The sequence below is a fragment of the Scleropages formosus genome, chromosome 9 (assembly GCF_900964775.1).
Source record: "Scleropages formosus chromosome 9, fSclFor1.1, whole genome shotgun sequence".
NCBI lineage: Eukaryota > Metazoa > Chordata > Actinopteri > Osteoglossiformes > Osteoglossidae > Scleropages > Scleropages formosus.
The window spans coordinates 31,027,650-31,049,968 of record NC_041814.1 but is presented as its reverse complement, the minus strand read 5'-3'; the positions used below and the strand labels follow the sequence as shown (position 1 = coordinate 31,049,968).

At 41.5% G+C, this 22,319-nt stretch overlaps 1 protein-coding gene across 1 annotated transcript in view; it reads left to right on the top strand.

The window, feature by feature from the left end:
- The first annotated feature begins 314 nt into the window (after window positions 1–314).
- LOC108929563 (tripartite motif-containing protein 16-like) overlaps window positions 315–22,319 on the top strand; it is a 36,902-nt gene continuing 14,897 nt past the window's right edge. The window contains exons 1-2 of the mRNA XM_029254515.1: window positions 315–914; window positions 3,624–3,719. Of these exons, the coding sequence (XP_029110348.1) occupies window positions 315–914; window positions 3,624–3,719 (696 nt within the window). The remainder of the gene's footprint in view (window positions 915–3,623; window positions 3,720–22,319) is intronic.

The following is a 22,319-nucleotide window of genomic DNA, read 5'->3' as shown; positions in this document are numbered from 1 at the left end:
GAAGAGCGGAGAAACGAAACCTGGACGAAATGAAACCCGGTGCGTTCGGGCAGACGGGACAGGTTTACGGGAAAGGGCACCCTTTCACCGATACATACATAAGTTGAATAAAACAAATTAAATTTTACCCATTGTACGTTACCTATTTTTTTTCTACGCGTGGTTTTCCGAAACTCTGAGTCTGAACGCAGTGACACAATTTAACACATAATATCCTTCGATCCTACAGCGGAAACAAAAAGTCACACCCACTCACTCACCTGCTCCAAGAATCGAAAGTGCGGTATCTCCTCAGTCTTATTGCGGAGGGTAAAATGGCACAAGTGGGTGAACTGCTCGATAAGAACCAGTTCAGCTGTTCATTCTGTCTGGATCTGCTGAAGGATCCAGTGACTATTCCCTGTGGACACAATTACTGTATGGACTGTATTAAACGGTTCTGGGATGGCGCTGGTCGTCATCATCATGTTCGTGTCTACAGTTGTCCTCAGTGCAGACAGACCTTCACACCAAGACCTGTTCTGGGAAGAAACACCATGTTGGCTGAAATGCTTATGAAAATAGGGAAGATCGGATTCCTGACTACTCCTCCTGATCAGAGTTACGCTGGACCCGGAGACGTGGAGTGTGATGTGTGTACTGGGAGAAAGCGCAAAGCTGTCAAGTCCTGTCTGGTGTGTCTGGTCTCTCACTGTGATACACACCTCAAATTTCACGATGAACTCAATCCAGGAAAGAGGCACAAATTAATTGATGCCACTGGACAACTGAAGAACAAGGTGTGTTCCCATCATGACAAACTTTTGGAGGTCTACTGCCGTACTGATCAGCAGTGTATCTGCTATCAGTGTATGATGGCTGAGCACAAAGGACACGATACGGTCTGTGCTATAACTGAGAGAACCGAGCAGCAGGTAAGGAGTGATAAAATAATATGCAATAATAATGTGCATTGTTTTCAAAGAGACAATACTTTGGTGAAATTACTTAGCGCTCCTTCTACACTCTGTTCTTTCCTTTCAGGCTCAGAATTCAGTGCAGTTGTGATATATTTCATGTTTGATGTATTCATTTAATTCTTTGCAACCTAAAATAAGAAACTGGGTCTCTTTATCAGGAATATATGCTTTTAATACTGCGACCATCTCTTTGACTTCTTTGGCCCTCAGCGTGTCAGGGGCAATTGCTTTGTAAGAAAGTTTTAGACACGTGTGTCCATTTACGTTACTTATATCACTGTAAAAATAGTTTGTTCTATAATAACTATTGTTATTTTAAGGCTGTTGTGTCCCTGTGTGTGTTTCTTTTTCCGTTTCTTTGGCCATTCACTCTTCAGACAAGAACCCAATCTCCTCATTAGTCTATTGCCCGGTCAGCCGCCAGCCAATCATTTTCATTGCGGCAAGTTTAAAACCCAGAAGACAGAACTTATCGGCGATTTGTTATTTAGCTTGGTTTGTGTGAATTATTTACATATCGCTATCGGTCTGCCGGGGGGCTCGGTGTTGCAGTGGGTCGGCCCAGGTCCTGCTCTCCAGTGGGTCTGGGGTTCGAGTCCTGCTTGGGGTGCCTTCCGACAGACTGGTGTCCTGTCCTGGGTGTGTCCCCTCCAACCTTACACCCTCAGTTGCTGGGTTGGGCTCTGGCTCCGGCTCCCCGTGACCCCGAATGAGACAAGCAGTTCAGAAAATGCGTGTGTGTTGTTGTCTGTTCTGTGTTCACGCTAATCACTTGTTTTGTGTGACTGATGCCTTTTGTGTTCGCTGTTACTTTGTGCAATGTGACGGAAAAGTGAACAAGTAAAACTGTCACAGCACACACCTTACACAGACGTAGGTTTCTTGTGGAGACACGCCAGGTTAGGGTAGAGTGCCATCTTTGATTTGGGTAGTTAGTGCAGGTTAGGTAGGGCACATGAAGATATCAAAAACTCATTCTGTTTTGTATTTGATAGTTAGGTGAGTGCATTCTGTCCGCAAGAAATGTTTCATCTGGATATGTTCTTTGGCACTGGTAATATTCCTTGTTCTGTGTGACTTTCACTATGTATATTCCTCTATTCCACATATTTACCTGTACATACACACAACTCGCCAGTATTATAGCACTGTCTTGTTCCTTTTCACAAACACCACTTCCCAAAACAGTTTTTATGTTACACCCTTGAATCTCTAGATTACCCTGGGTCGTAACATAAGCCATATAGAAAAATACATCCAAGATGTATGTTTAACTCAACAGCAACTGGCCAAAAATGCAGTACCGTGCAAAAGTCTTAGGCACTTACAGTAGGTGTTTCAAAAAAAAATACTTGTTTTAGATGGTTATTTAATCTCTTCTGAATTAGTGTCAATGGGAAAGGGCATATTTTAGATTTCCAAGCATTCGTTTTGCAAAAAGTTTCAATAGTACTGTAGCACACTGAGGGGGTGGAGATGGGGTGGGGGGCAGGGAACAGGTAGGATGGGGCTTCGTGTGGGTCAGGGGGCAGGGAGCCTCGTGTCGGTCCGGACGCCGACGTCGTCTCTGGGTTCGGGTTCTTGTGCGTCTCTGTCTCTCTGGATTCACTCTTCTCCTCCATCTCTTCCCTCTACTGCCGGGCACCGGGGAATAAACAGGGAAGGTAATCAGTCCCAGCTGTGGCTGCTTTGCCCCCATCTCCGCCTCCTTCCCGGGCTGCCTCAGCATGCTACAATTATATTAAGGGTTTTGTATGCCGTCAAAGAAAGAAAGTACAGACACACACACACACACACACACAGAGTCTGAGACTGCTTGTCCTGAGTGGGGTCACAGTGAACCGGAGCCTAACCTGGCAACAGAGGGCGTAAGGTTGGATGGGGCAGGGAGATACCCAGGACAGGACGCCAGTCCGTCGCAAGGCACCCTAAGCAGGATTTGACCCCCAGACTCGCCAGGAAGCGGGACCCGGCCAAGCCCACCGTGACCCCCTTTCGGACAAGCGGTTGTTGATAATAGATGGTTACTAAGCTTTGTACGAAGTTTATTAATTAAAAACATTGTTTTCGGAAGTATTCTCACTTTACAGCTTTTTTCCCCAACCAAGTGCCTAAAACTTGTGCACAGTACTGTATGTTTTTCGATAGTTTGAATCGGTGCCTTTCAAAATTGACTATTGCATTAGCATGCAAGAACATGAATGTCATTCCCTCTTTAAGGATTTATAAGCACAAAATGAGGAACGAAAAACAAAAATGACTTTAAAAAATGACACTTGGGAATGCAAGTCTCGTTTTCAGATATGGTCTCTTTAGACTTTCAGTAAGCTGCTTCTCATGCCATCATCTTGGGTCTTATCCTCAGGACAGAACATTTTATTGTAGGTGCCCTTCTAGTTACTGCCATTAAGTTTTTGATGGTGCTGCACCCATACCATCACCTTCTTGGGATGGGCAAGTTTTGTATGATGTTGCAGGCCTATTAAACTACGTGCATCCAACCATATGGCAGCAGGTCAAAAGCATGAAGAATGTATGTGAATAAAATGCTCTTTGGTCTGGCACTGCTGACGTGAAAACTGCTTATAACAGTCATAGAACAATATTTATATGGATAGACAGATGCATGCTTGTAAACATATATAAAATGATTTTACTCTGCAGACATGGCTGGCGGTGAAACAGAGGGAATGCCAGAAGAGGATTGAGCAGAGAGAGAAGGAAGTGCAGGAGCTGAGACAGACTGCGGACTCAATCACTGTGAGTGTGGAGCAGAGGAGAAGAGCTGTTTCAGGGCTCAGTTAGGATTTATTGAAATGTACAGCTTTCCCCTCTGTGTGTCTCTTACAGTGCTCTGCACAGGCAGCAGTGGAGGACACTGACAGGATCTACGATGAGCTGAGGCACTTCATTTTTCGAGAATTCACTCCATTGAAAAATGCAATCAGAGGTATGGAGACAGCTGAACTGAGTGAAACCAAAAAACGTCAGGAGCGACTGGAGCAGGAGATTGTTCAGCTGAGGAGGAAAGAGTCTGAGATGGAACAGATTTCACACACAGAGGATCATATCCATTTCCTACAGGTAATATTAATATTTTTTAATATTGTTTTATCATACAGATATAATATTGATGACCACTGACTCTGTAAGGTGGGCAGCATAGTGGCATGCTGGTGTCTCGTGGTTCCATGGCTCATGGGCTGTGTGTTTGGTCTTGTTGTGTCTGGAATTTCCATGTCCTATATGTCCAGATGTGGGGGGTGCGGTGGCGCAGTGGGTTGGACCGGGTCCTGCTCTCCGGTGGGTCTGGGGTTTGAGTCCCACTTGGCGTGCCTTGCAAGGGACTGGCGTCCCATCCTGGGTGTGTCCCCTCTCCCTTACAAGCGGTTCAGAAAGTGTGTGTGTGTATATATATACACACACACATTTTCTGAACCGCTTGTCCCATATATATATATATATATATATGTTCAGGTGTTTGCTGAGCTTGGCATTTGGACTGCAAGTGTTTCATTATCAGTTGAGGTTCCATCATGATGTGTGAATGTCAAGTGAGGGATTGCTGTGTAGTGTAGCCTGTACCCTGTCTCAAGTTGCATGCCTCTAGGATAGACACCTGACACTGTAACCCTGCACTGAACAAGCAGTTGTTGATATTGGATGATTTTACAAAAATGTATGAAGTGTATTGCCTGAAAGCACAATTAAAAAAGTAAAAACTTTCTCTTTCTAGTGTTTCCAGTCGCTTTGCACATCTGCAGAACTTGGAGAGATCCCCAGCAATAACAGTCCAAAGAGAACTCCTGGAGACATAGGGATTCAGTTCAGCATCTCAAAAGATGAGATGATCAACAACTTTAAAAAGAAAATAATAGACACACTCACAGGTTAGTAGGATAAAAGCAACAAAGCAACCGGCTAGCTTCAGACACTTCCAAGTATCTGCAGCTGGGCGGTTGCTTTTGTAGCATGCTCATGAAATTTCAGGTCAAAATGGGTCTACAGCCACAGGACAGAATACCAGCTTTAACTGCACCAAGAAACGGTTTATTTTACAACAAAATAAAATCAAAAAAGCGGACTCGGAACAGTTTCTCGGCTCAGGTCACTTGAGAGGACATACCAAAAACTCAGTTGCCTTTCAGTTGTTCAGGCCAGCTGGCTTTTTGGTGCTTCCCATGAAGTGTCTGCAGCTGGCCATCATTCAGCTGGCCAGTTACTCCATCAGGGCAGGAGCAAGTGTGCTACTGCCCCCACCTCCTGCCCAGGGTTAGTCCTTTCTCTCTTGAGGTTTCATAGGTTCCCCCATTTTTAATAACTTTTATTAAGTGTTGTAAGTAAGTGAAGTAGCACTCAAGCAAGAATTTCATAGTACTTTGGACATGGTACTTGTACTTATGACAATAAACCTTGAAATTGAACTTGAACCAATAGTCATATTACGTCTGTGCAATTTTGAATTAATGTTGGATGTACTGGTTCAGGGGGGCGCGTTGGTGCAGTGGGTTGGACCGGGTCCTGCTCTCCGGTGGGTCTGGGGTTCGAGTCCCGCTTGGGGTTCCTTGCCATGGACTGGCGTCCCGTCCTGGGTGTGTCCCCTCCCCCTCCGGCCTTACGCCCTGTGTTGCCGGGTAGGCTCCGGTTCCTCGCGACCCCGTATGGGACAAGTGGTTCAGAAAATGTGTGTGTGTGTGTGTGTGTGTGTGTGTGTGTGTGTACTGGTTCAGGATTAGAGTAACTCCTCCTGACATAATCATTACTGTAACTGCAGCTACACCTGGAAAAGTGACCAGTGTGATGACAACTACACCTGGAGGAGAGATCGCTGTATCTGCAACTACACCTCAAAAAGGAATCGCTGTACCTGCAACTACACCTGAAAATGGGATTGCTGTAGCTGCAGCTACAACTGGAAGAGTGACCAAAGTCAATAAAGCTTCTCGTAGAAAAAAGGCACCTATGGGGGAGAGCTCTTCCGGTTCTGACCTGACTAAGACAATGAAAAGCACAGTTTCCTCTTTTGTACGAAGAGAAACAACAAAAAACGTACCTTTCTTTCCAACAGAAAGTGATTTAGATTCAGATTGATCCCAATTAGTTGACATGCTGGAAGGTCAGACCTTTTTCCTGTGGTCTTCAGAAGCTATTCCAGAGCTGCTCCAGCTAAGCTTTCATGCCTACATTGGCAGGTCCAGCGAGTCTACAGTAAGTGTCCAGACTCCAAATAGTACCTATCCCAGGACATATTCAAACGGAACACATAGCCAGTCCAGGAGTGACCTAATAGTTTCCTTTTACCTCCATCCTGGATGTAACATACCAAATTACAGAACGTGTTCTGTTCGCCTTCTTGGTGGCGGTAGCTTGGTAGATCTGTGCCAAATTTTATTTTTAATGTCTTCTTGTTTGTAACTGTGACACAGAATTGTGCTCTAGAAATGACCTTTTTTTACATTTATTTACATTTAAATTTATTTTTTAGCAGATTCTTCTCTCCAAAGTGACATACACTTCATAGAAACTATTTTTGTACTCTTTTTTTCAGTACAGGCATGAAAAGTACAAATAACAATATTAAATCTGTATATTTTCATGGAAAATATTTTAGATATAAGTATTTATGTTCCAGGAATGCCTTCAGTGTATCTGACTCGTGAGAAAATGCTCATTTACTGTGTGCCACTAGTGTTACTGGGCAAGCTGACATGCCACACAGTATAGATCTTTTGAATGAATTGAGTCTGAGGCTTCAACAAAATTAGATAGTGTTAAAAAGAAATCTGAAATAAGCACTAAATAAATAAAACTATGATTTGATATTTCAGATGGTTAATTTCCAGTGACTGTGGAAAAATATTCACGCCGCTAGACCATTACCACAATTAGCTGTGTTATGACCACAAACTAACACATTTGAATTAGATTATTATGTTTATATTGTTCTTATCATCAGTAGTAGTAGTAGTAGTAATGTTAACAAAACATAATTAGCATTTTGATGGGCTGTGATCAGTTTTATTGTAAAATAATTTTGCAGTGTCGAAGGAAACAGGAGCACTCTGAAGGAACACACAGACTGGTGTAGGAGCGCTACCAACTTTGGTTTCAGATGTGGTTTCAAATCTACATGGATGGATAGATGCACAGTTGTGAGAAAAATGTATGGACTCTTTGCAGCTATCTAGATTTGTGGCTTCTGAAATGTGATCTGGTCCTCATCTCTCTCATAATAATGAATTAAGTCTTTTTAACATACACAACATTTTACATTGACATGTCTCTATTGAATAAATGGTTTAAACAATCAAGGTCATTGATGGTACAAGTTTTCATATTGATCCCTTTGGTTTCCTTGTGAAGTTTTGAGAAGATACCCTGAAAATGATGTTTTTAGTCTATTGACCGCTCTACCAAACTTGTACTGCAAAAAATCTGTCACTGCAAGTCGCCAGTTTCTTCTTGTTTTATCTTCCACCTGCATCATTCACGGTAAATAAACTCATTTGTTCCCTGTTGGCCCTGTGTCCGAAGTGTAAAAACAAATATAGTTCAGTTTGTCCAGTAGCGAGGTGAACTTCACTGCTCCTTCCAAGATGCAGAGACATCTCTGTGTTCATATCTTTGTAGTTTCTGCTGTGGTAAGCACTGTAAGCAGTTGCTTAGGGCTCTGCAGTTACCAGGGAGCCCCAATAAGAGATTTATTTCCAACCCCAGTAACATCCAGTTACCTTTTAAGAATAAATTTTCTATTAAATAAACATAGCTATTTTTTAATTGTTGTTATTTCTATTTATTAAATATTTTGCCTTTTGTGTCTTTTGATTTCCAAGTTTCTCTTGCAGTTCTAAGACCCTTCTGAACTTCTAGATCCATTAGAACTACATTTGTAATCTCTAATAATTGTTATAAAACTACACTGAAAAACAAATTGCAGCACATCCTATCCTAGAACATTGATTAGACTTTTGAAATGCATTTTGACATCAAAATGTGTGTGAAACACACACATTCTGTAACTCAAACTCCCGTTGTTAAAAGCCTCTTTCCCACATAAAGTCAGCTCTCATGGTCACGATCATTTCCTATTTTGACTTCCGTTTGGTCAAAGACTGCAGCTTTTTCTCTTGCGCTCCTTGCAACTATGTGAAACATGAGTTACACAGAACAATCCCAAATATAGATATTGTGAAAATCGTGCAAATAACACAATTTGCATTAAAAATCAACAACCATAACCAGTTGTGATACACACACATTATCTGAAACCGCTTGTCCCATACAGGGTCGCGGGGAGCCAGAGCCTAACCCGACAACACAGGGCAAAAGGCTGGAGGGGGAGGGGACACACCCAGAACAGGATGCCAGTCCATCGCAAGGCACCCCAAGCTGGACTCAAACCCCAGACCCACCGGAAAGGAGGACCCAGTCCAACCCACTACGCCACTGCGCCACCACACCCCCCAGTTGTGATACATTATAGCATTATGATCTCATTAATTATGAATAATTGTGATGCAGCCTGCTTTGTGGTTCTCAGAGGAGTCTACGTTCGTAGTCGCAGATGAATTTGTGCTTCAGGATAGTTCCCCTTTTTCAGCGACATCAAAACAGGAAACCCCTGCCAAGGCCCCCAGCTCTCACAGAACACACACTGCAAGAAGACCAAATGCTCTGAGTAGGGCAATTTCAGCACTTAACACCAAAAATATGAAAAAATGAGTTTCATGAACTGCTGTTGGAAATATGCAAGGAGTCCTAAACACAACGGATATTTTTTCTTTTGACGCATATTTCTTTTATTTCCTCATTTCTTTATTTCCTTTGTCCAAGGTCACTTATAAGGTAATCTTGCAGAATTAACAGGTCACACTTATTTGCCTATTTGAACTGCTGGGTATCTGAAAAGTGAAATCAAATAAATTTTTAAATTAGCAAAATTAAGTGTTATTTTTAAAAAAAAAAAAAGATTAATGTCTATGTGCTTTTCTCATGGGAACACACAGGAGTGTTAGTTAAACTAAGGAACTTCAGACAACTGAACCACAGTCCTGACCACTTCCAAGCTATCAGCTGCCCCGGTAAGCCCTACGGAGTTCATCCAGTCCACTGTGAGCTCGTGAAGTGTTTGCTGAAAACGGTGAGAACAGCTTCAGTTTTGTGTTTATTCACTCAATGCCTCTTAAATTCACAACTTGCTTTTATTATTTATAAGAATGAAAATAAAGACATTTATTATTTATGCATTTCTTTATTTTTAGTGGCTTCCTTCCATTTTATATTTTGTTCACACTACTTCTGCAGCTGCTACGAATAAGAATAAGAATAACAGTGAAGTTCTGTTTGAGTAAATAAGTGGGTAGCTAGTATATGCACCCTGGTAAACATTTCTGTTCTCAAGGAGCACAGCCTTAAAAAAGTTCTAACAGATTTACTGAAAAGTTTTCTCATGAAAAGAGCAGAGACAGAAAGTTAAAAAAGGACATTTTTTCACCACTGCATGATTTCTGTGATATTCCTCAAATATTTCTGTATTAAAAAAAAAAATGTCCATCATTGCCTTTGAAGACCTATTTTGTTGACACTATCAGTAACAACAATAATAATAATCACCAAAATCAGTCACTTTGTGAAATATTTATTTGTAATGGGGGAAAAAAAAACTAATCATTCAGAGCCCATGCAAAATTCACCCCAACTTCACTGCAAATAATGCTTAATCATAAGGAAAATGTTGTGGACTCATTAATGAGCTTCCTAAGGTGGTGGTGGTGGTGGTGGTAGTGGCTGGGACTCCTGTGTGACAAAACTGTAATTGAGGTTTCATGCTTTTGTGAAAGGAGAATCAATGGGGCTTTGCCCAGAAATCAGCAGTTTACTGGCATAAGAAACTTTACCAAATCCTATTACCAATTTAACATTTTGAATCATGTTTGAAAACAGGGAATAAAATATCAGACTTACATTAACATCTACATTAACATCCTTCTCGATGCTACTAGCTGTACTTTTGAAAATGCTTTAAAACACCAAGCACATTGAATGAACATTAGGAACTCAGAATAGCTAGTTCTGCGTCTTCTCAGTTTGAAATTAAATTCTGCTGATTCACAAATAAGAGATTAAAAGAGTAAAATGTCCACTGCTGTAGCAGAGAAAAGATGCTATCTGTCATTCCCGGAAGACTGAGTGTGACACTTCAGAGCGCTCAGTGATACTGGTCAGTTCAGCACAACTGCAGTTCTTCAAGTTTCAGCTTATGAAGAAAGGTAAGAACAACATTAGTTTGGATTTTCTTTATGAAATAGGCCAAAAAAGACAAATATTGTTTTTACCATAAGTAAAAGTTAGCTTGGGGGGTGTGGTTAGGGTTAGGGTTAAGGTTAGGGCAAGGGTTAGGGTTAGACGGGGTCCTGCTGTGGGTGTGTCCCCTCCCACTCCAGCCCTGAGCCCCTTGTTGCCAGGTTAGGCTCAGGTTTATTGAGACAAGCAGTTTCAGACTGTCTGTGTGTAAAAGTCAGCTTCCTCACTTACTTCCTTTAGAATCACAAAAAAGGGATTTTAAATAGAAAAAAAAAAACAGCTTTTTTTAATGAAATATGGCAGAAAATATATTGAAAAATGAATTGATACTCTTAGGTTTTTTTTTTTTTCCGCCATCTGAAGAAGCTGTAGCATATTCCTTATAACTATCATTGTTTCAACACATTGCTTATTTTGTTTATTGTCATTTCAGAAATGCAGTTTATGTGAACCCGCACTTGACTTGGATTTACGTTTCTGAATGAATCTAGACTAGAGCTCATGTAAGGAAAAACTACCTATCAAATGAGCACAATCTAACTGAAAAAAGTCACAAATAAAATACATTTTATAGTGCTATAAACATAGTTAGTCTACAAATACAATTACAATTTCTTTTTTTACTTTCTGAAATAATTTGAGACAAAAATGACTGCTCTTTTGTTCTTTCATTTTATGTCATTATTAAGATAACATTATCGATCTATTATGCATGTATGTATTTTTTTTTTCTTTCTTGAATGTTGGAGTAATTCAGTTCAATTACCTTGCTCAACTTTGAGGGTTGGGATTAAAAACTGTACCTTTTCTTGGCAAGGCAATGATTCTGAACCAGGTCATTACACTACCAACCTGTTTTATATTACTTTTCTTGTAGACCAAAAGCAGTGCAGTCATTAATAGTACTAATTTGGTCATGTGGAAAACTGTGGCTGTGCTCTTGCTCTCAACCTGTTTTCCTGTGAATGAAGCTCTACAAGACGGTAAGGTCTCAGTTTACCCTGTTATCCAGTTCTCCTGTATGAAGTATCATCACCATCAGTTCCATCCTGTGTGACAAGTGTCTTTTCTTACAGTTTGCTTCCCTCATGCTGTGATGGACCTTGTGTTCCTGGTCGAAGGTTCTGGAAGTATTAATTCAAAAGAGTTCAGAGAGGTCAAATCCTTCCTCTGTTATTTTCTGGACATATTTCATGTTGGTGAGGACCAGGTGAGAATAGGACTGGTCCAATTTAGTTCAAATTTACACACTGAGTTCCATCTTGGAAGTTTCCATAACAGCGCAAAAATCAAGAAGGAAATCCAAAAGATGCAACGGCTAGGTGGAGTCGTGGAAAAAGACCTTATCCTTGACTTCTTACAGAATCACCAAATCACAGAGGCAGAAGGTGGCAGAGTCAATGAAGGTGTTCCTCAGGTTAGGATGTTAGTCCACAAGGTCACTGAACCAATTCCATCTATGGCATATCAGATGCTATGGAACCGTGGTGTGCTGATGTTCACAGTTCCTCTATGGATGATCACCACAGTATCAAAGAATAACACCTTGGACACTTCAGAAATCAGCCAGATTTTATGCATATTAGCAATGAAGCCCACACTGCAGGTGTATCCAGGTAATCTCACTTGTCACTTGTTCACTTTAAATAAAAAGATTAACACTCACGTCCTGGTACATAACTTACATTCTTCTTTTCTTCTTCTTCTTTTCTTCTTCTTCTTCTTCTTCTTCTTCTTCTTATTATTATTATTATTATTATTATTATAAGTGAAGGCAGTAAGTACAGAAGGAAAGTAGTGAGATCCCATTTATTCACTGCCAAATAATACTGGGAAAGTATGGAATGCACTTCATGATGTGACCCGCTACTGGACTGGAGGTCCAGCTTCTCACCACTCCTCACAAAAGGAGTAATGTAGCAGATTTTTGCTGTAGAAAATAATAATAATAATAATAATAATAATAATAATAATAATAATAATAATAATAATAATAAAAAGAAAAAAGTAGGTTAATGTTTTACACACGGTGGGGCGCGGTGGTGCAGTGGGTTGGACTGGGTCCTCCTCTCGGGTGAGTCTGGGGTTTGAATCCCGCTTGGGGTGCCTTGCGGCGGACTGGCATTTCGTCCTGGGTGTGTCCGGTTCCCAGTGACCCCGTATGGGACAAGCGGTTCAGAAAATGTGTGTGTGTGTATGTATTTTACACACACACGCTGACTGAAACCCCTTGTCCCGACAAGCCGGAGCCTAATTCGTTAACACAGGGCGTAGCGCTGGGGGGGGACACACACCCAGGATGGGACGCCAGTCTGTTACAAGGCACCCCAAGCAAGACTCAAACCCCAGAACCACCAGAGAGCAGGACCCAGCCAAACCCTCTGCACCATCATGCCCGCAGTAATGTTTCAATGAATTACTAAATATATATATACACATACATGCACACACACACACACACACACACACACACTTTCAGAACCACTTGTCCCTTACGGGGTCACGGGGAACCAGAGCCTACCCAGTAACACAGGGCGGAAGGCCAGAGGGGGAGGGGACACACCCAGGAGGGGACATCAGTCCACCACAAGGCACCCCAAGCAGGACTTGAACCCCAGACCCACCGGAAAGTAGGACTGCAGTCCAACCCACCGCGCCACCGCACCCCCTATTACTAAATATATAAATATATTTTTAATGCATTTTCAAGGGGGGTGTGGCGGCGCAGAGGACTTGGCATGGTCTTGCTTTCTGGTGAGTCTGGGGTTTGAATCCTGCTTGGGGTGCCTTGTGACTGTGCCTTGTGCCTTGTCCTGGGTGCGTCCCCTCCCCCCTAGCCCCATGCCCTGTGTTGCTAGGTTAGGCTCATCTTACCATGACCCTGGTTGGGATGAGTGGTTTCAGACTCTGTGTGTGTGTGTGTGTGTTCATCTTCCTGTTAACTTGATTACTTTGAAATGTGTTTATTACACTTTAACGCTTGACTGCTGGTTTCAGCCCATTTCACAATTTTCAAACATTTTGCACATCTTTCAGTCTGTCCACAAGGAGCAATGATGGACATCATCTTCTTAGTGGATGCATCATTTTCCATGAGCCCTCAAGAGTTCAGATGGATCAAGGAATTTCTATATGTGCTGGTGAATAGATTCTACATACATCTAGATCAAGTCCACTGTGGGCTGGTTCAGTACAGTGAAAGACCAGTGACCAGCTTCCAATCCTACCAAAAAACAGAACAGGTCCAGTGGCTCATCTGGAACATGAAGCAGATCAACGGCACCAAGACAATGACTGGACAGGGTCTGGACTTCCTGCTGAAGCACCAGTTCATCAAAACTGCAGGAAGCAGAATCAGTGAGGGAGTACCTCAGATTGGGGTGGTCATCACTGGTCACCGCTCCTCTGACACAGTGAAAGAGAAGGCTGAGGAGCTGAAGGAGAAAGGAATCAAACTCTATGCCATTGGTGGAAGGGATGCATCTATGGAGGAGCTGAGGGAGATTGTCAGCAAACCAGAAAACATGTACTTTGTGTTCAACTTTTCCAACCTACATAACATCACTGAGAACATCATCCAGTCTCTGTGTGATACAGCAGAGGAAGGAAGGAGCAAGATTGTCCATCTTCCTCCAGGTAATCTATTGGCTCTGCTTAGAAATGGAGATATTTATGTGTTATTACCTATGTACATTCAGTCTATTATAGCAACAATAACTCTCATGCTCTATGCCAGGTGTTACTAATGCAGAGAACCAGTTAATTCTACAGAGACTATGGACCCTCACCATCCAGTGTCATTATGATGAGGAATACAGAGTTCATGTGAAATACTGGTGCAGGATGAGAACTCAGTCATCATGCACAACCATAGTGAGCACTGACACTCCAGAGAGAAGAGGCCAAGTGTCAATCACTGATGACTCCACCCACAATGTGTTCTATGTGACCATGAGAGACCTGAAGATGATGGACTCTGATGTTTACTGGTGTGGAGTGGAAACCAGTAATAGAAAATTGTATATGGCATCTCTGAACCTGACAGTTACTGCAGGTAAGATGTCTCATTTAGCCATGTTCTGACTGCATTTACGTTCCAACTTAGCACTGGATACTTGCACAAAAATTATTTAATTTAAGAAGGTTGCAGGTTAAAACTTCTGAATGAAATTGTTTTAGCATATTTTTACCCAATGGCTAGTAGGATACAATACTTCATAGGCAGAATACTTATTGAGAGATATTTTTGTGTTGAATTGAAGAGCTCTCTACATTTTGGCTCTTCCGTTGTTGTCAGGTGCTGTTGGACTGTCCGTGTTTAACAACATGTTGACTGGTAAGACAGGGGAAAATGTGAGTGTCCAGAGTTTCTACAGTGAAAGAAATAGAGACCAGGAGAAGAAATGGTGCAGGAGAGGGGACTGGAGCTCCTGTCTGATAGCAAGGGGAAACAGGACGTCCCAGGACAGAGTTCAGCTGGAAATCGATGACAGACGCCGTCTTTTCACTGTGACAGTGAGGGGACTGGAGAGTAATGACATGGGCTGGTACTGGATCACTGCTGGAGACCAACAATTCCCAGTCCATGTCAATGTGGGGTTTGGAAACACATGTAAGACAGTATCAAAGCACAACATACCAACATACAAAGGAATATTACACAAATATACACAGGATATATTTGAGGGGTTGATACCTTTATCTGACATTTTTGTATTTTCGGTGCTTAATATATTATGCAGAGATGAACTGTTAATCTGCTTTCAACTGATAAATGACTGAATACCCTTCCCAGCAGAGAGATATTCAGCTCTTCCTGAAGTCGCCATATCATTGATTTTGACTGTTCAGCAATCTGTCTCTCAGAGGTTAGTGGACTCTGCCATTAAACAATTCAAAACAATCTCCTAATCTTGAAACAGTAGGCAAGAATCCTTCGTATTTTTCGCAACATATTTATGTTTTTTGTGATATTCATATTTTTAATTTAAATACTTCTAAAAATGGGGTGTGGTGGTGCAGTGGGTTGGACTGGGTCCTGCTCTCTGGTGGGTCTGGGGTTCATGTCCTGCTTGCGGTGGACTGGCATCCTGTCCTGGGTGTGTCCCCTCCCCCTCTGGCCTTATGCCCTGTGTTACTGGGTAGGCTCTGGTTCCCTGCGACCCTGTATGGGACAAGAGGTTCAGAAAGTGTGTGTGTGTGTACACTTCCAAAAACTTGCATGTTGGAATAATATAATTGCTGAGACATTGTGATCACATGTGCATACATAAGTATCACATTAAGACAGGTATAGAAGGAGAAATAAGAATAAAAAATTAATAGTACAGGCAGCATTATGCCACTGGGACAGTAAGAGGTTGGCACCACGCCAACCCTGTGTCAGCTCATTATCGAGCCTATCAAAACATTTAATAGCTTGAATTACATAAACAATGTGTCACTTCCGCAGTGTCAAATTGTGAAGCTAAAGCTCTCATTATTTAGTGCTTGTTTAGTACCACAAGTAACCAAATCCCAATCATATCATGTGCGATGATCAGTTTCAGAAACTAAAGCTCATTTCTCATCATATGTGTGCTTTAATCAGTTATTAAACAGTGTGATTTCTTCTTTCAGAATAGAAATTCTACATGTGCTGCTGCATATTTCCACCTTTCTGCTCTATACGATTTGTACAGTTGTAGCCGTGACTACGTTGTGGTCCAACAGTAAGTATATTTATTTATTTATTTATTTAGTAAAATTCATTCCTCCATAGTGATGCAAATTTCAGAGGAAAATATAATGACTGAATTACATCAATATATTTGTTTAGATATATATATAAGTTAACATTGTGTGACTGGTTGTGGGGTAAAGCCAGCCACAGGGCAGGACTAAGACTTATGCGTTATGCAAGAATTATGATTTACCCTTAAGGGAAATTTCATTGGTCAATATAATAAATTTTAACACTTTAGCACCTGAGATACACTCAGTTCAGGAATGTAAATACAGACTGTTATTCAGGGTTTGTTAATGTAGCAAAAAAATTATTTCATCTAAATACCACCATTCAATGCAAATTTATTCTTACTCCAAAATATTTTTAAACTGTCAAGAGTTAAAATTTTTTAAAAAAATGCCGGTATTTGTAATTCTTCTGTCTAACAGATTCTTCCACAGATACTGAGACTGAAATGTCAACCAGAGAAGAGGCAGAATAAAAACTGATCAGCAGTCAGTAAAGTTCATCCTGAAGGGTCAAGTTAATGTGAAATGAGGGGTGTAAGGTATATCACAAGACATTTTTTAAAAATTTTATCTTACATTTGCTGTTCTCAGGTTTATTGTTTCATCTGCTAAATGAATAAATGTAAATGTAAATATGCTGCTTGTACAATCTACAAAATTTAGTAGTTAGTTCACCAGAATTTAACCCAAATTAATTGCAAAAGCAAATGGTTCAGGTCAAGGTAACTGTCAGACATCGGCAGACATGACATATTTCCTTCATAAAAATTATTATAATAATTTTCAAACAATGATTGTATTTTTATTCTCCACGTTTTGTTTTGCCTTGATTAACTTTATATTATATATCAATGTACACTAGCCCTTGTGTTCAGGAAGATCAAGTTATGGATTTTCAGTGATTTACCTCTTAATATTTTTCATTGCACTTTCTTCATTTACCCATTTTCTAAATTTGTTTTGTTAAAAAGTAAGCAAGGTCCATATTTACACAGCCACCCAGTAGGAATCAATAAAATGCTTCTTATGGCTAACAAACCAGTATTTGTGTCAATTTTGATATTAACTGGTCCTTTAAAAAGGATTTACTGGTATTTTTTAGAATTTTTTTAGAAGAAGTACTGCAATTAAATACAAAGGATTTCTTGTCCTCGTTGATAATGGAGCATTTGTGATCTGTGTTTCTCTGTCTGCAATGGAGACTGTGAATGCTGTGGGCCATATGTAAGTGTCCAAACGTACCAGGTACTTTAACACAGCTGGACACAAGGCGGGTCCTCTCCGTGTTATAGAACTTGAATTAGTCAAGTTGTCGAGAACCGGTGGTGATAGAGTCACACATTTCTTACAACGGAAGGCTTGCAATATCCTCTTTTTAAATACAGTACATTTACATTTATTCATTTAGCAGACGCTTTTGTCTAAAGCGACGTACATTTCAGCAAAAGTACAATTTATGTATTACATTAAGAGAAAGAGACATAGCTGCAGACACGTGACTCAAGTAAACCTAATTTATTACCTACCACTTGCTGCACCCAGGGTCATCGTTTGAGTAGGTGCATAAAACACAGAATAGACAAATCCTGAACCCTCCCACCATTTTTGTTTTTTCTTAAATATTAGAAGATACACAAATAAGCAAGTACAATGCCAGAGTAGTGGTTGAATAAAGGTTGTATCTGGGGATGCATGAACAAATACACTGTAAATGAGCTGGAGAGATCTTGGGCAAAGTGGATCTGGAAAAGGTGAGTTTTCAGACCCTTCTTGAACATAGACAGAGTTTCCGCAGTTCTGAGTGACGGGGAAGGTCATCCCACCACAACGGAGCAAGAACCGAGAACCTCAGAGCTTTACCTTTCGTGCACGGGACCACCAAGTGAGCAGAAATAGATGAGCGAAGGGGCCTGGCTGGGGTGTACCGGTTGATTAAGTCTTGTAAGTAGCTGGGAGCAGTTCTATTGATGCAACTGTAGACAGTAACCAGGGTTTTGAATTTGATTCGGGTAGCTATAGGAAGAAACTGCAGAGAAATGAGTAGAGGAGACACATGGGAATGCTTTGGCAAATCAAACACAACTTGTGCAGCAGCATTCTGTAGAAGTTGTAGAGGTTTGATGGCAGTAGTAGGAAGGCCACACAGGAGAGAGCTGCAGTATCCAGACAGGAGGTCACCATGGCCTAGACAAGTAGTTGGGCAGAGTCAGTAGTGAGGTAGGGACAGATCCTACAAATATTATGCAGGATATATCTGCAAGACTGGGTTGTAGTTTCAATGTGCTGAAAGAATGATAGACTCCCATCAATTGTTACTCCCAGACTCTCAGCCGAGGAGGTAGGCGAAATGAGTGAGTTGTCCAGTTTGATCGACAGATTGTGACAGGAGGACAGGCCAGCTGGGAGATAAAGAATCTCTGTTTTGGAGAGGTTGAGTTGGAGGTGGTGATCATACATCCATGCAGAGATGTCCGACAGACAGGCAGCAATGCATGTGGAGATGTCTGATGCACCAGGTGGAAAGGAGAGGAAGAGCTGGGTATCATCAGCGTAGCAGTGGTATTTGAATCCAAGGGAGGCTATGACCGGACCGAGGGAGGAGGTGTAGATTGAGACAAGAAGACGACCTAATACCGAGCCCTGCGGAACACCAGTTGAGCGAGGCAGAGGAGAAGAACGAGAGTTCCTCCAGACCGCTTGATAGGATCTGTCAGAGAGGTAGGACTCAAATCATCTTAGTGCTGTACCTTTGATCCCAAACTAGTTAAGAGAGGAGAGGAGAATCCGGTGATTGACAGCATCAAACGCTGCAGACAGATCGAGGAGGTTGAGGACCAAGGAGAGGGAGGCAGCTCTAGTAGCTTGGAGAGCATCAGATACTGCCAGAAGGGCAGTCTCGGTGGCATGACCAACTTTGAAATCAGACTGATAACCATCGAGGAGATGGTTCCGGGTGAGGAAATCAGACAGTTGATCACAGGCCGCCCGCTCTAGGGTTTGAGAAAGGAAGGAGAGGAGAGAGACCGGTCTGTAATTTTCAACCAAGACTACGAAGACTAACGTTGGGCTGGTGCTCAAATCAGCTAATAAGGAAAAACAAGGAATTAGAAATTATAAATAAGGAAATCTTCAATCATTTACACAAAGAACAGTGTGTTGGGGAAGTGGCATCATCTAATGTTTCCATTTGACAACAATAGGAGATATGGTCAAAAATTTCTGTGCACATATGTTGAGTTGAAAAAATGAATGCACACGCACGCACGCACGCACTTTCTGAACCGCTTGTCCCATACAGGGGTCGCAGGGAACCGGAGCCTACCCGGCAACACAGGGCACAAGGCCAGAGGGGGAGGGGACACACCCAGGACGAGACGCCAGTCCATCACAAGGCACCCCGAGCGGGACTTGAACCCCAGACCCACCGGAGAGCAGGATCTGGTCCAACCCACTGCGCCACCGTACCCCCCAAATGAATGTGTAAAAGCTTAAATATTTAGCATATTTTTTGTCCATTACCTGGCCATTATGATTCTTCCATATGCTTTTAAACGCTCAAACATCCATTGCCTAGCAGGAGTACAGTGTGTATCAGATGCACACAAACATGCTCTACACTTCATGTCTGTGATCACATTTAATTTCTAGATAAAGTTGAAACATTTATGCATGTCCTATTTATGGTATTGTGGCGCCATCACTTTTGACATTATCAGAGTGATAAACAGCTTGCATACCAGTTGCTATGGAACTATCAGAGCTTTGGTCAATCACTAACAACTGTGTTGCTTCTGAGATGTTCCAGAAAGGTTTCTTCATCAAAAAAATGTCTTTCATTACCAGGGTTCCTTCTCAACAAAGATATGGCTCTTTTGAAGAGTTGTTGAATGATGCAGATTACTGGATGACGATGATAATGATGATAGAGAATTATATTTACATTTATTCATTTAGCAGATGCTTTTCCCCAAAGAAACACACATCTAGAAAATACAATGTGTTCATTACATTCACAAAAACAGCGACATAGATGCAGACTGTCACGTCCATGCCCACAACTCAACTGACAACACCTGACTCTGTTCCAGCACTTGATTAACAGCTCACCCTTTAAAAGACCCTCTTCAGCTCCCATACCTTTGCGGAATCTCGTTAGGGACAGCCGCCCTTCCTTGTGACTCCTTGCTCATACACATCTCCAGTTCACAGTTCACATTCTCCGGTTTTGACCCCTAGCTTTGTTTCTCGACCACGTCCACGGATCTTCGTTTCAACTGCGATCACCATTCAACCGACTTTTCGCTTTTTCTCCTGATCTGTCCTATGGATTCCCGCTCTGACCCTGACCACCGATGAATCGACCCTCCACCTGTCCCTGATACCAAAAACTTGCCTGATCCTTTGACTCTAGACGAATGACTCCACACTTGAGTCTTTCCGTCGCGGTTCTCTAGGTCTGACGTGACACAGACGTGATTCCAACCCACTGCACCACCGCACCCCCTCGCTTTAAGACAATATTTCTAGAAATAATAAAAAAAAAAACTATGCAAGGCTGTGTTCTGTTACCATTCCAAAAATGCAAACTAAATGATCATACTCGTGTATTAGTGTCCACTACAGTTTTTTGTAATTACAATAACATACTTTTTAATGCTACTAGCTGTACTTTTGAAAATATTTCAGAATAACCCCAAACAAAATGCAATCTTCTTTATAGATCTCAAGAAATTTAAAAAAGCACCCACTGCAGTATCAGTGAAAAGATTTTATCTGTCATTCCTGGAAGATTTTGTGTGACGCTTCAAAGCTTTGAGTACAGCTAGTCAGTTTGACACAAGGTGCAGCTCTTCAGGTGTCAGCTTGTGAAGCACCTGCTCAAAAAGGTAAGAACAATAGCAATCTGGATTTTCTTAATAGAATATGACAAAAAAGACACATATTGTTATGAATAAATGAATGATACATTCAGGCATACTGTGCATAAATATATACATACGTAAATGTATAAAGTCAAAGAAATAGCTATTTGTGCAGAAAAAAACTTATCTTTCTTGTTTATCCCTTTCTTTACATAATAGAAGCTGTGAGCATAATCCTAAATTATACAAAGATAGAAGTAAAATGAGAAATTTTTGAAATTTTTACTCAGATAATGTGAAGTTTTTGTTTGTTAAATAGTTTTTTCATTGAATATTTACACATGCAATCGCTTGGCCCAAGCGGGGTCGTGGCAAGGCAGAGCCTAACCCAGCAACACAGGGCATAAGTCTGGAGGGGGAGGGAACACACCCTGGACGGGACACCAGTCCATCACAAGGTACCCCAAGTAGGACTCGAGCCCCAGACCCACCAGAGAGCAGGACCCAGCCAAACCTGCTGTGCCACCGTACCCCCTTGTTGTATATGCAATACTAAACAATATTGTACAAATGTATTGCATTTATTTTTACAGTTTCTTACTTTTCTAAGCAGCAAGTGAGGCTACTGCAACATATTAATTTTTGTTATGAATTCAGCATTTTGTCATATACAGAAATGTAATTCATATGTGCTTGTCATGATGTTCCCCCGGCGCCGTTGCATCGGACCCAAGTGCGGAGCACAGGAAGCTTGGTCGTGGGGCGGTTCGGTAGACATGGTCATTCTTCCAGGCGCTCTGGCTTGGTGATGCTAAAATACTTATGTACGTGTGTGGCTACCCTGCGCTGGACTGGTCTCCCATCCAGGGTGTACCCCTCCTAGCTGAGCACACAGTGCTTCCAGGAAAGGTTCTGAGCTGCCACGACTCTGCAAAGGGTAAGAGCTTAACAAAAGTATTAGTGAGAGAGTGACAATGAAGAGAAAACAGTAAAATAATAGCTAAATTAATGTTTACAGTTCATTTGGAAAATTTTAGACAGGTTTTTTTTTTTCCATGAGTGAAGAAGTCACTGTTTCTGCTCTATGTTTACTAGTGTTAATTCATGGGACTCTTTCAGCGATATGGCAGTATTACTTTATTATTGTTTTTGCATTTACATATTCAGCTGATGCTTTTCTCCAAAGAAAAGCATTGATAATTCTTTACCCATTTATACAGCTGGGTAATTTTACTGGAGCAATTTAGGGTAAGAACCTTGCTCAACAGTACTACAGCCAGAGGTAGGCATCAAAATTGCGATCTGCGGGTACAAAAGCAGTAGGTGTATCCACTATTCTACCAGCTGTCCCTGTTGTTGTTGTTCTTATAGATTTTATGTAGAGCAACAAGCAGAAGCTCATTTTATTTCTTATGTGATTCAAAACTAGTGACGGCAAAGTACTGACCGTGACCATGAT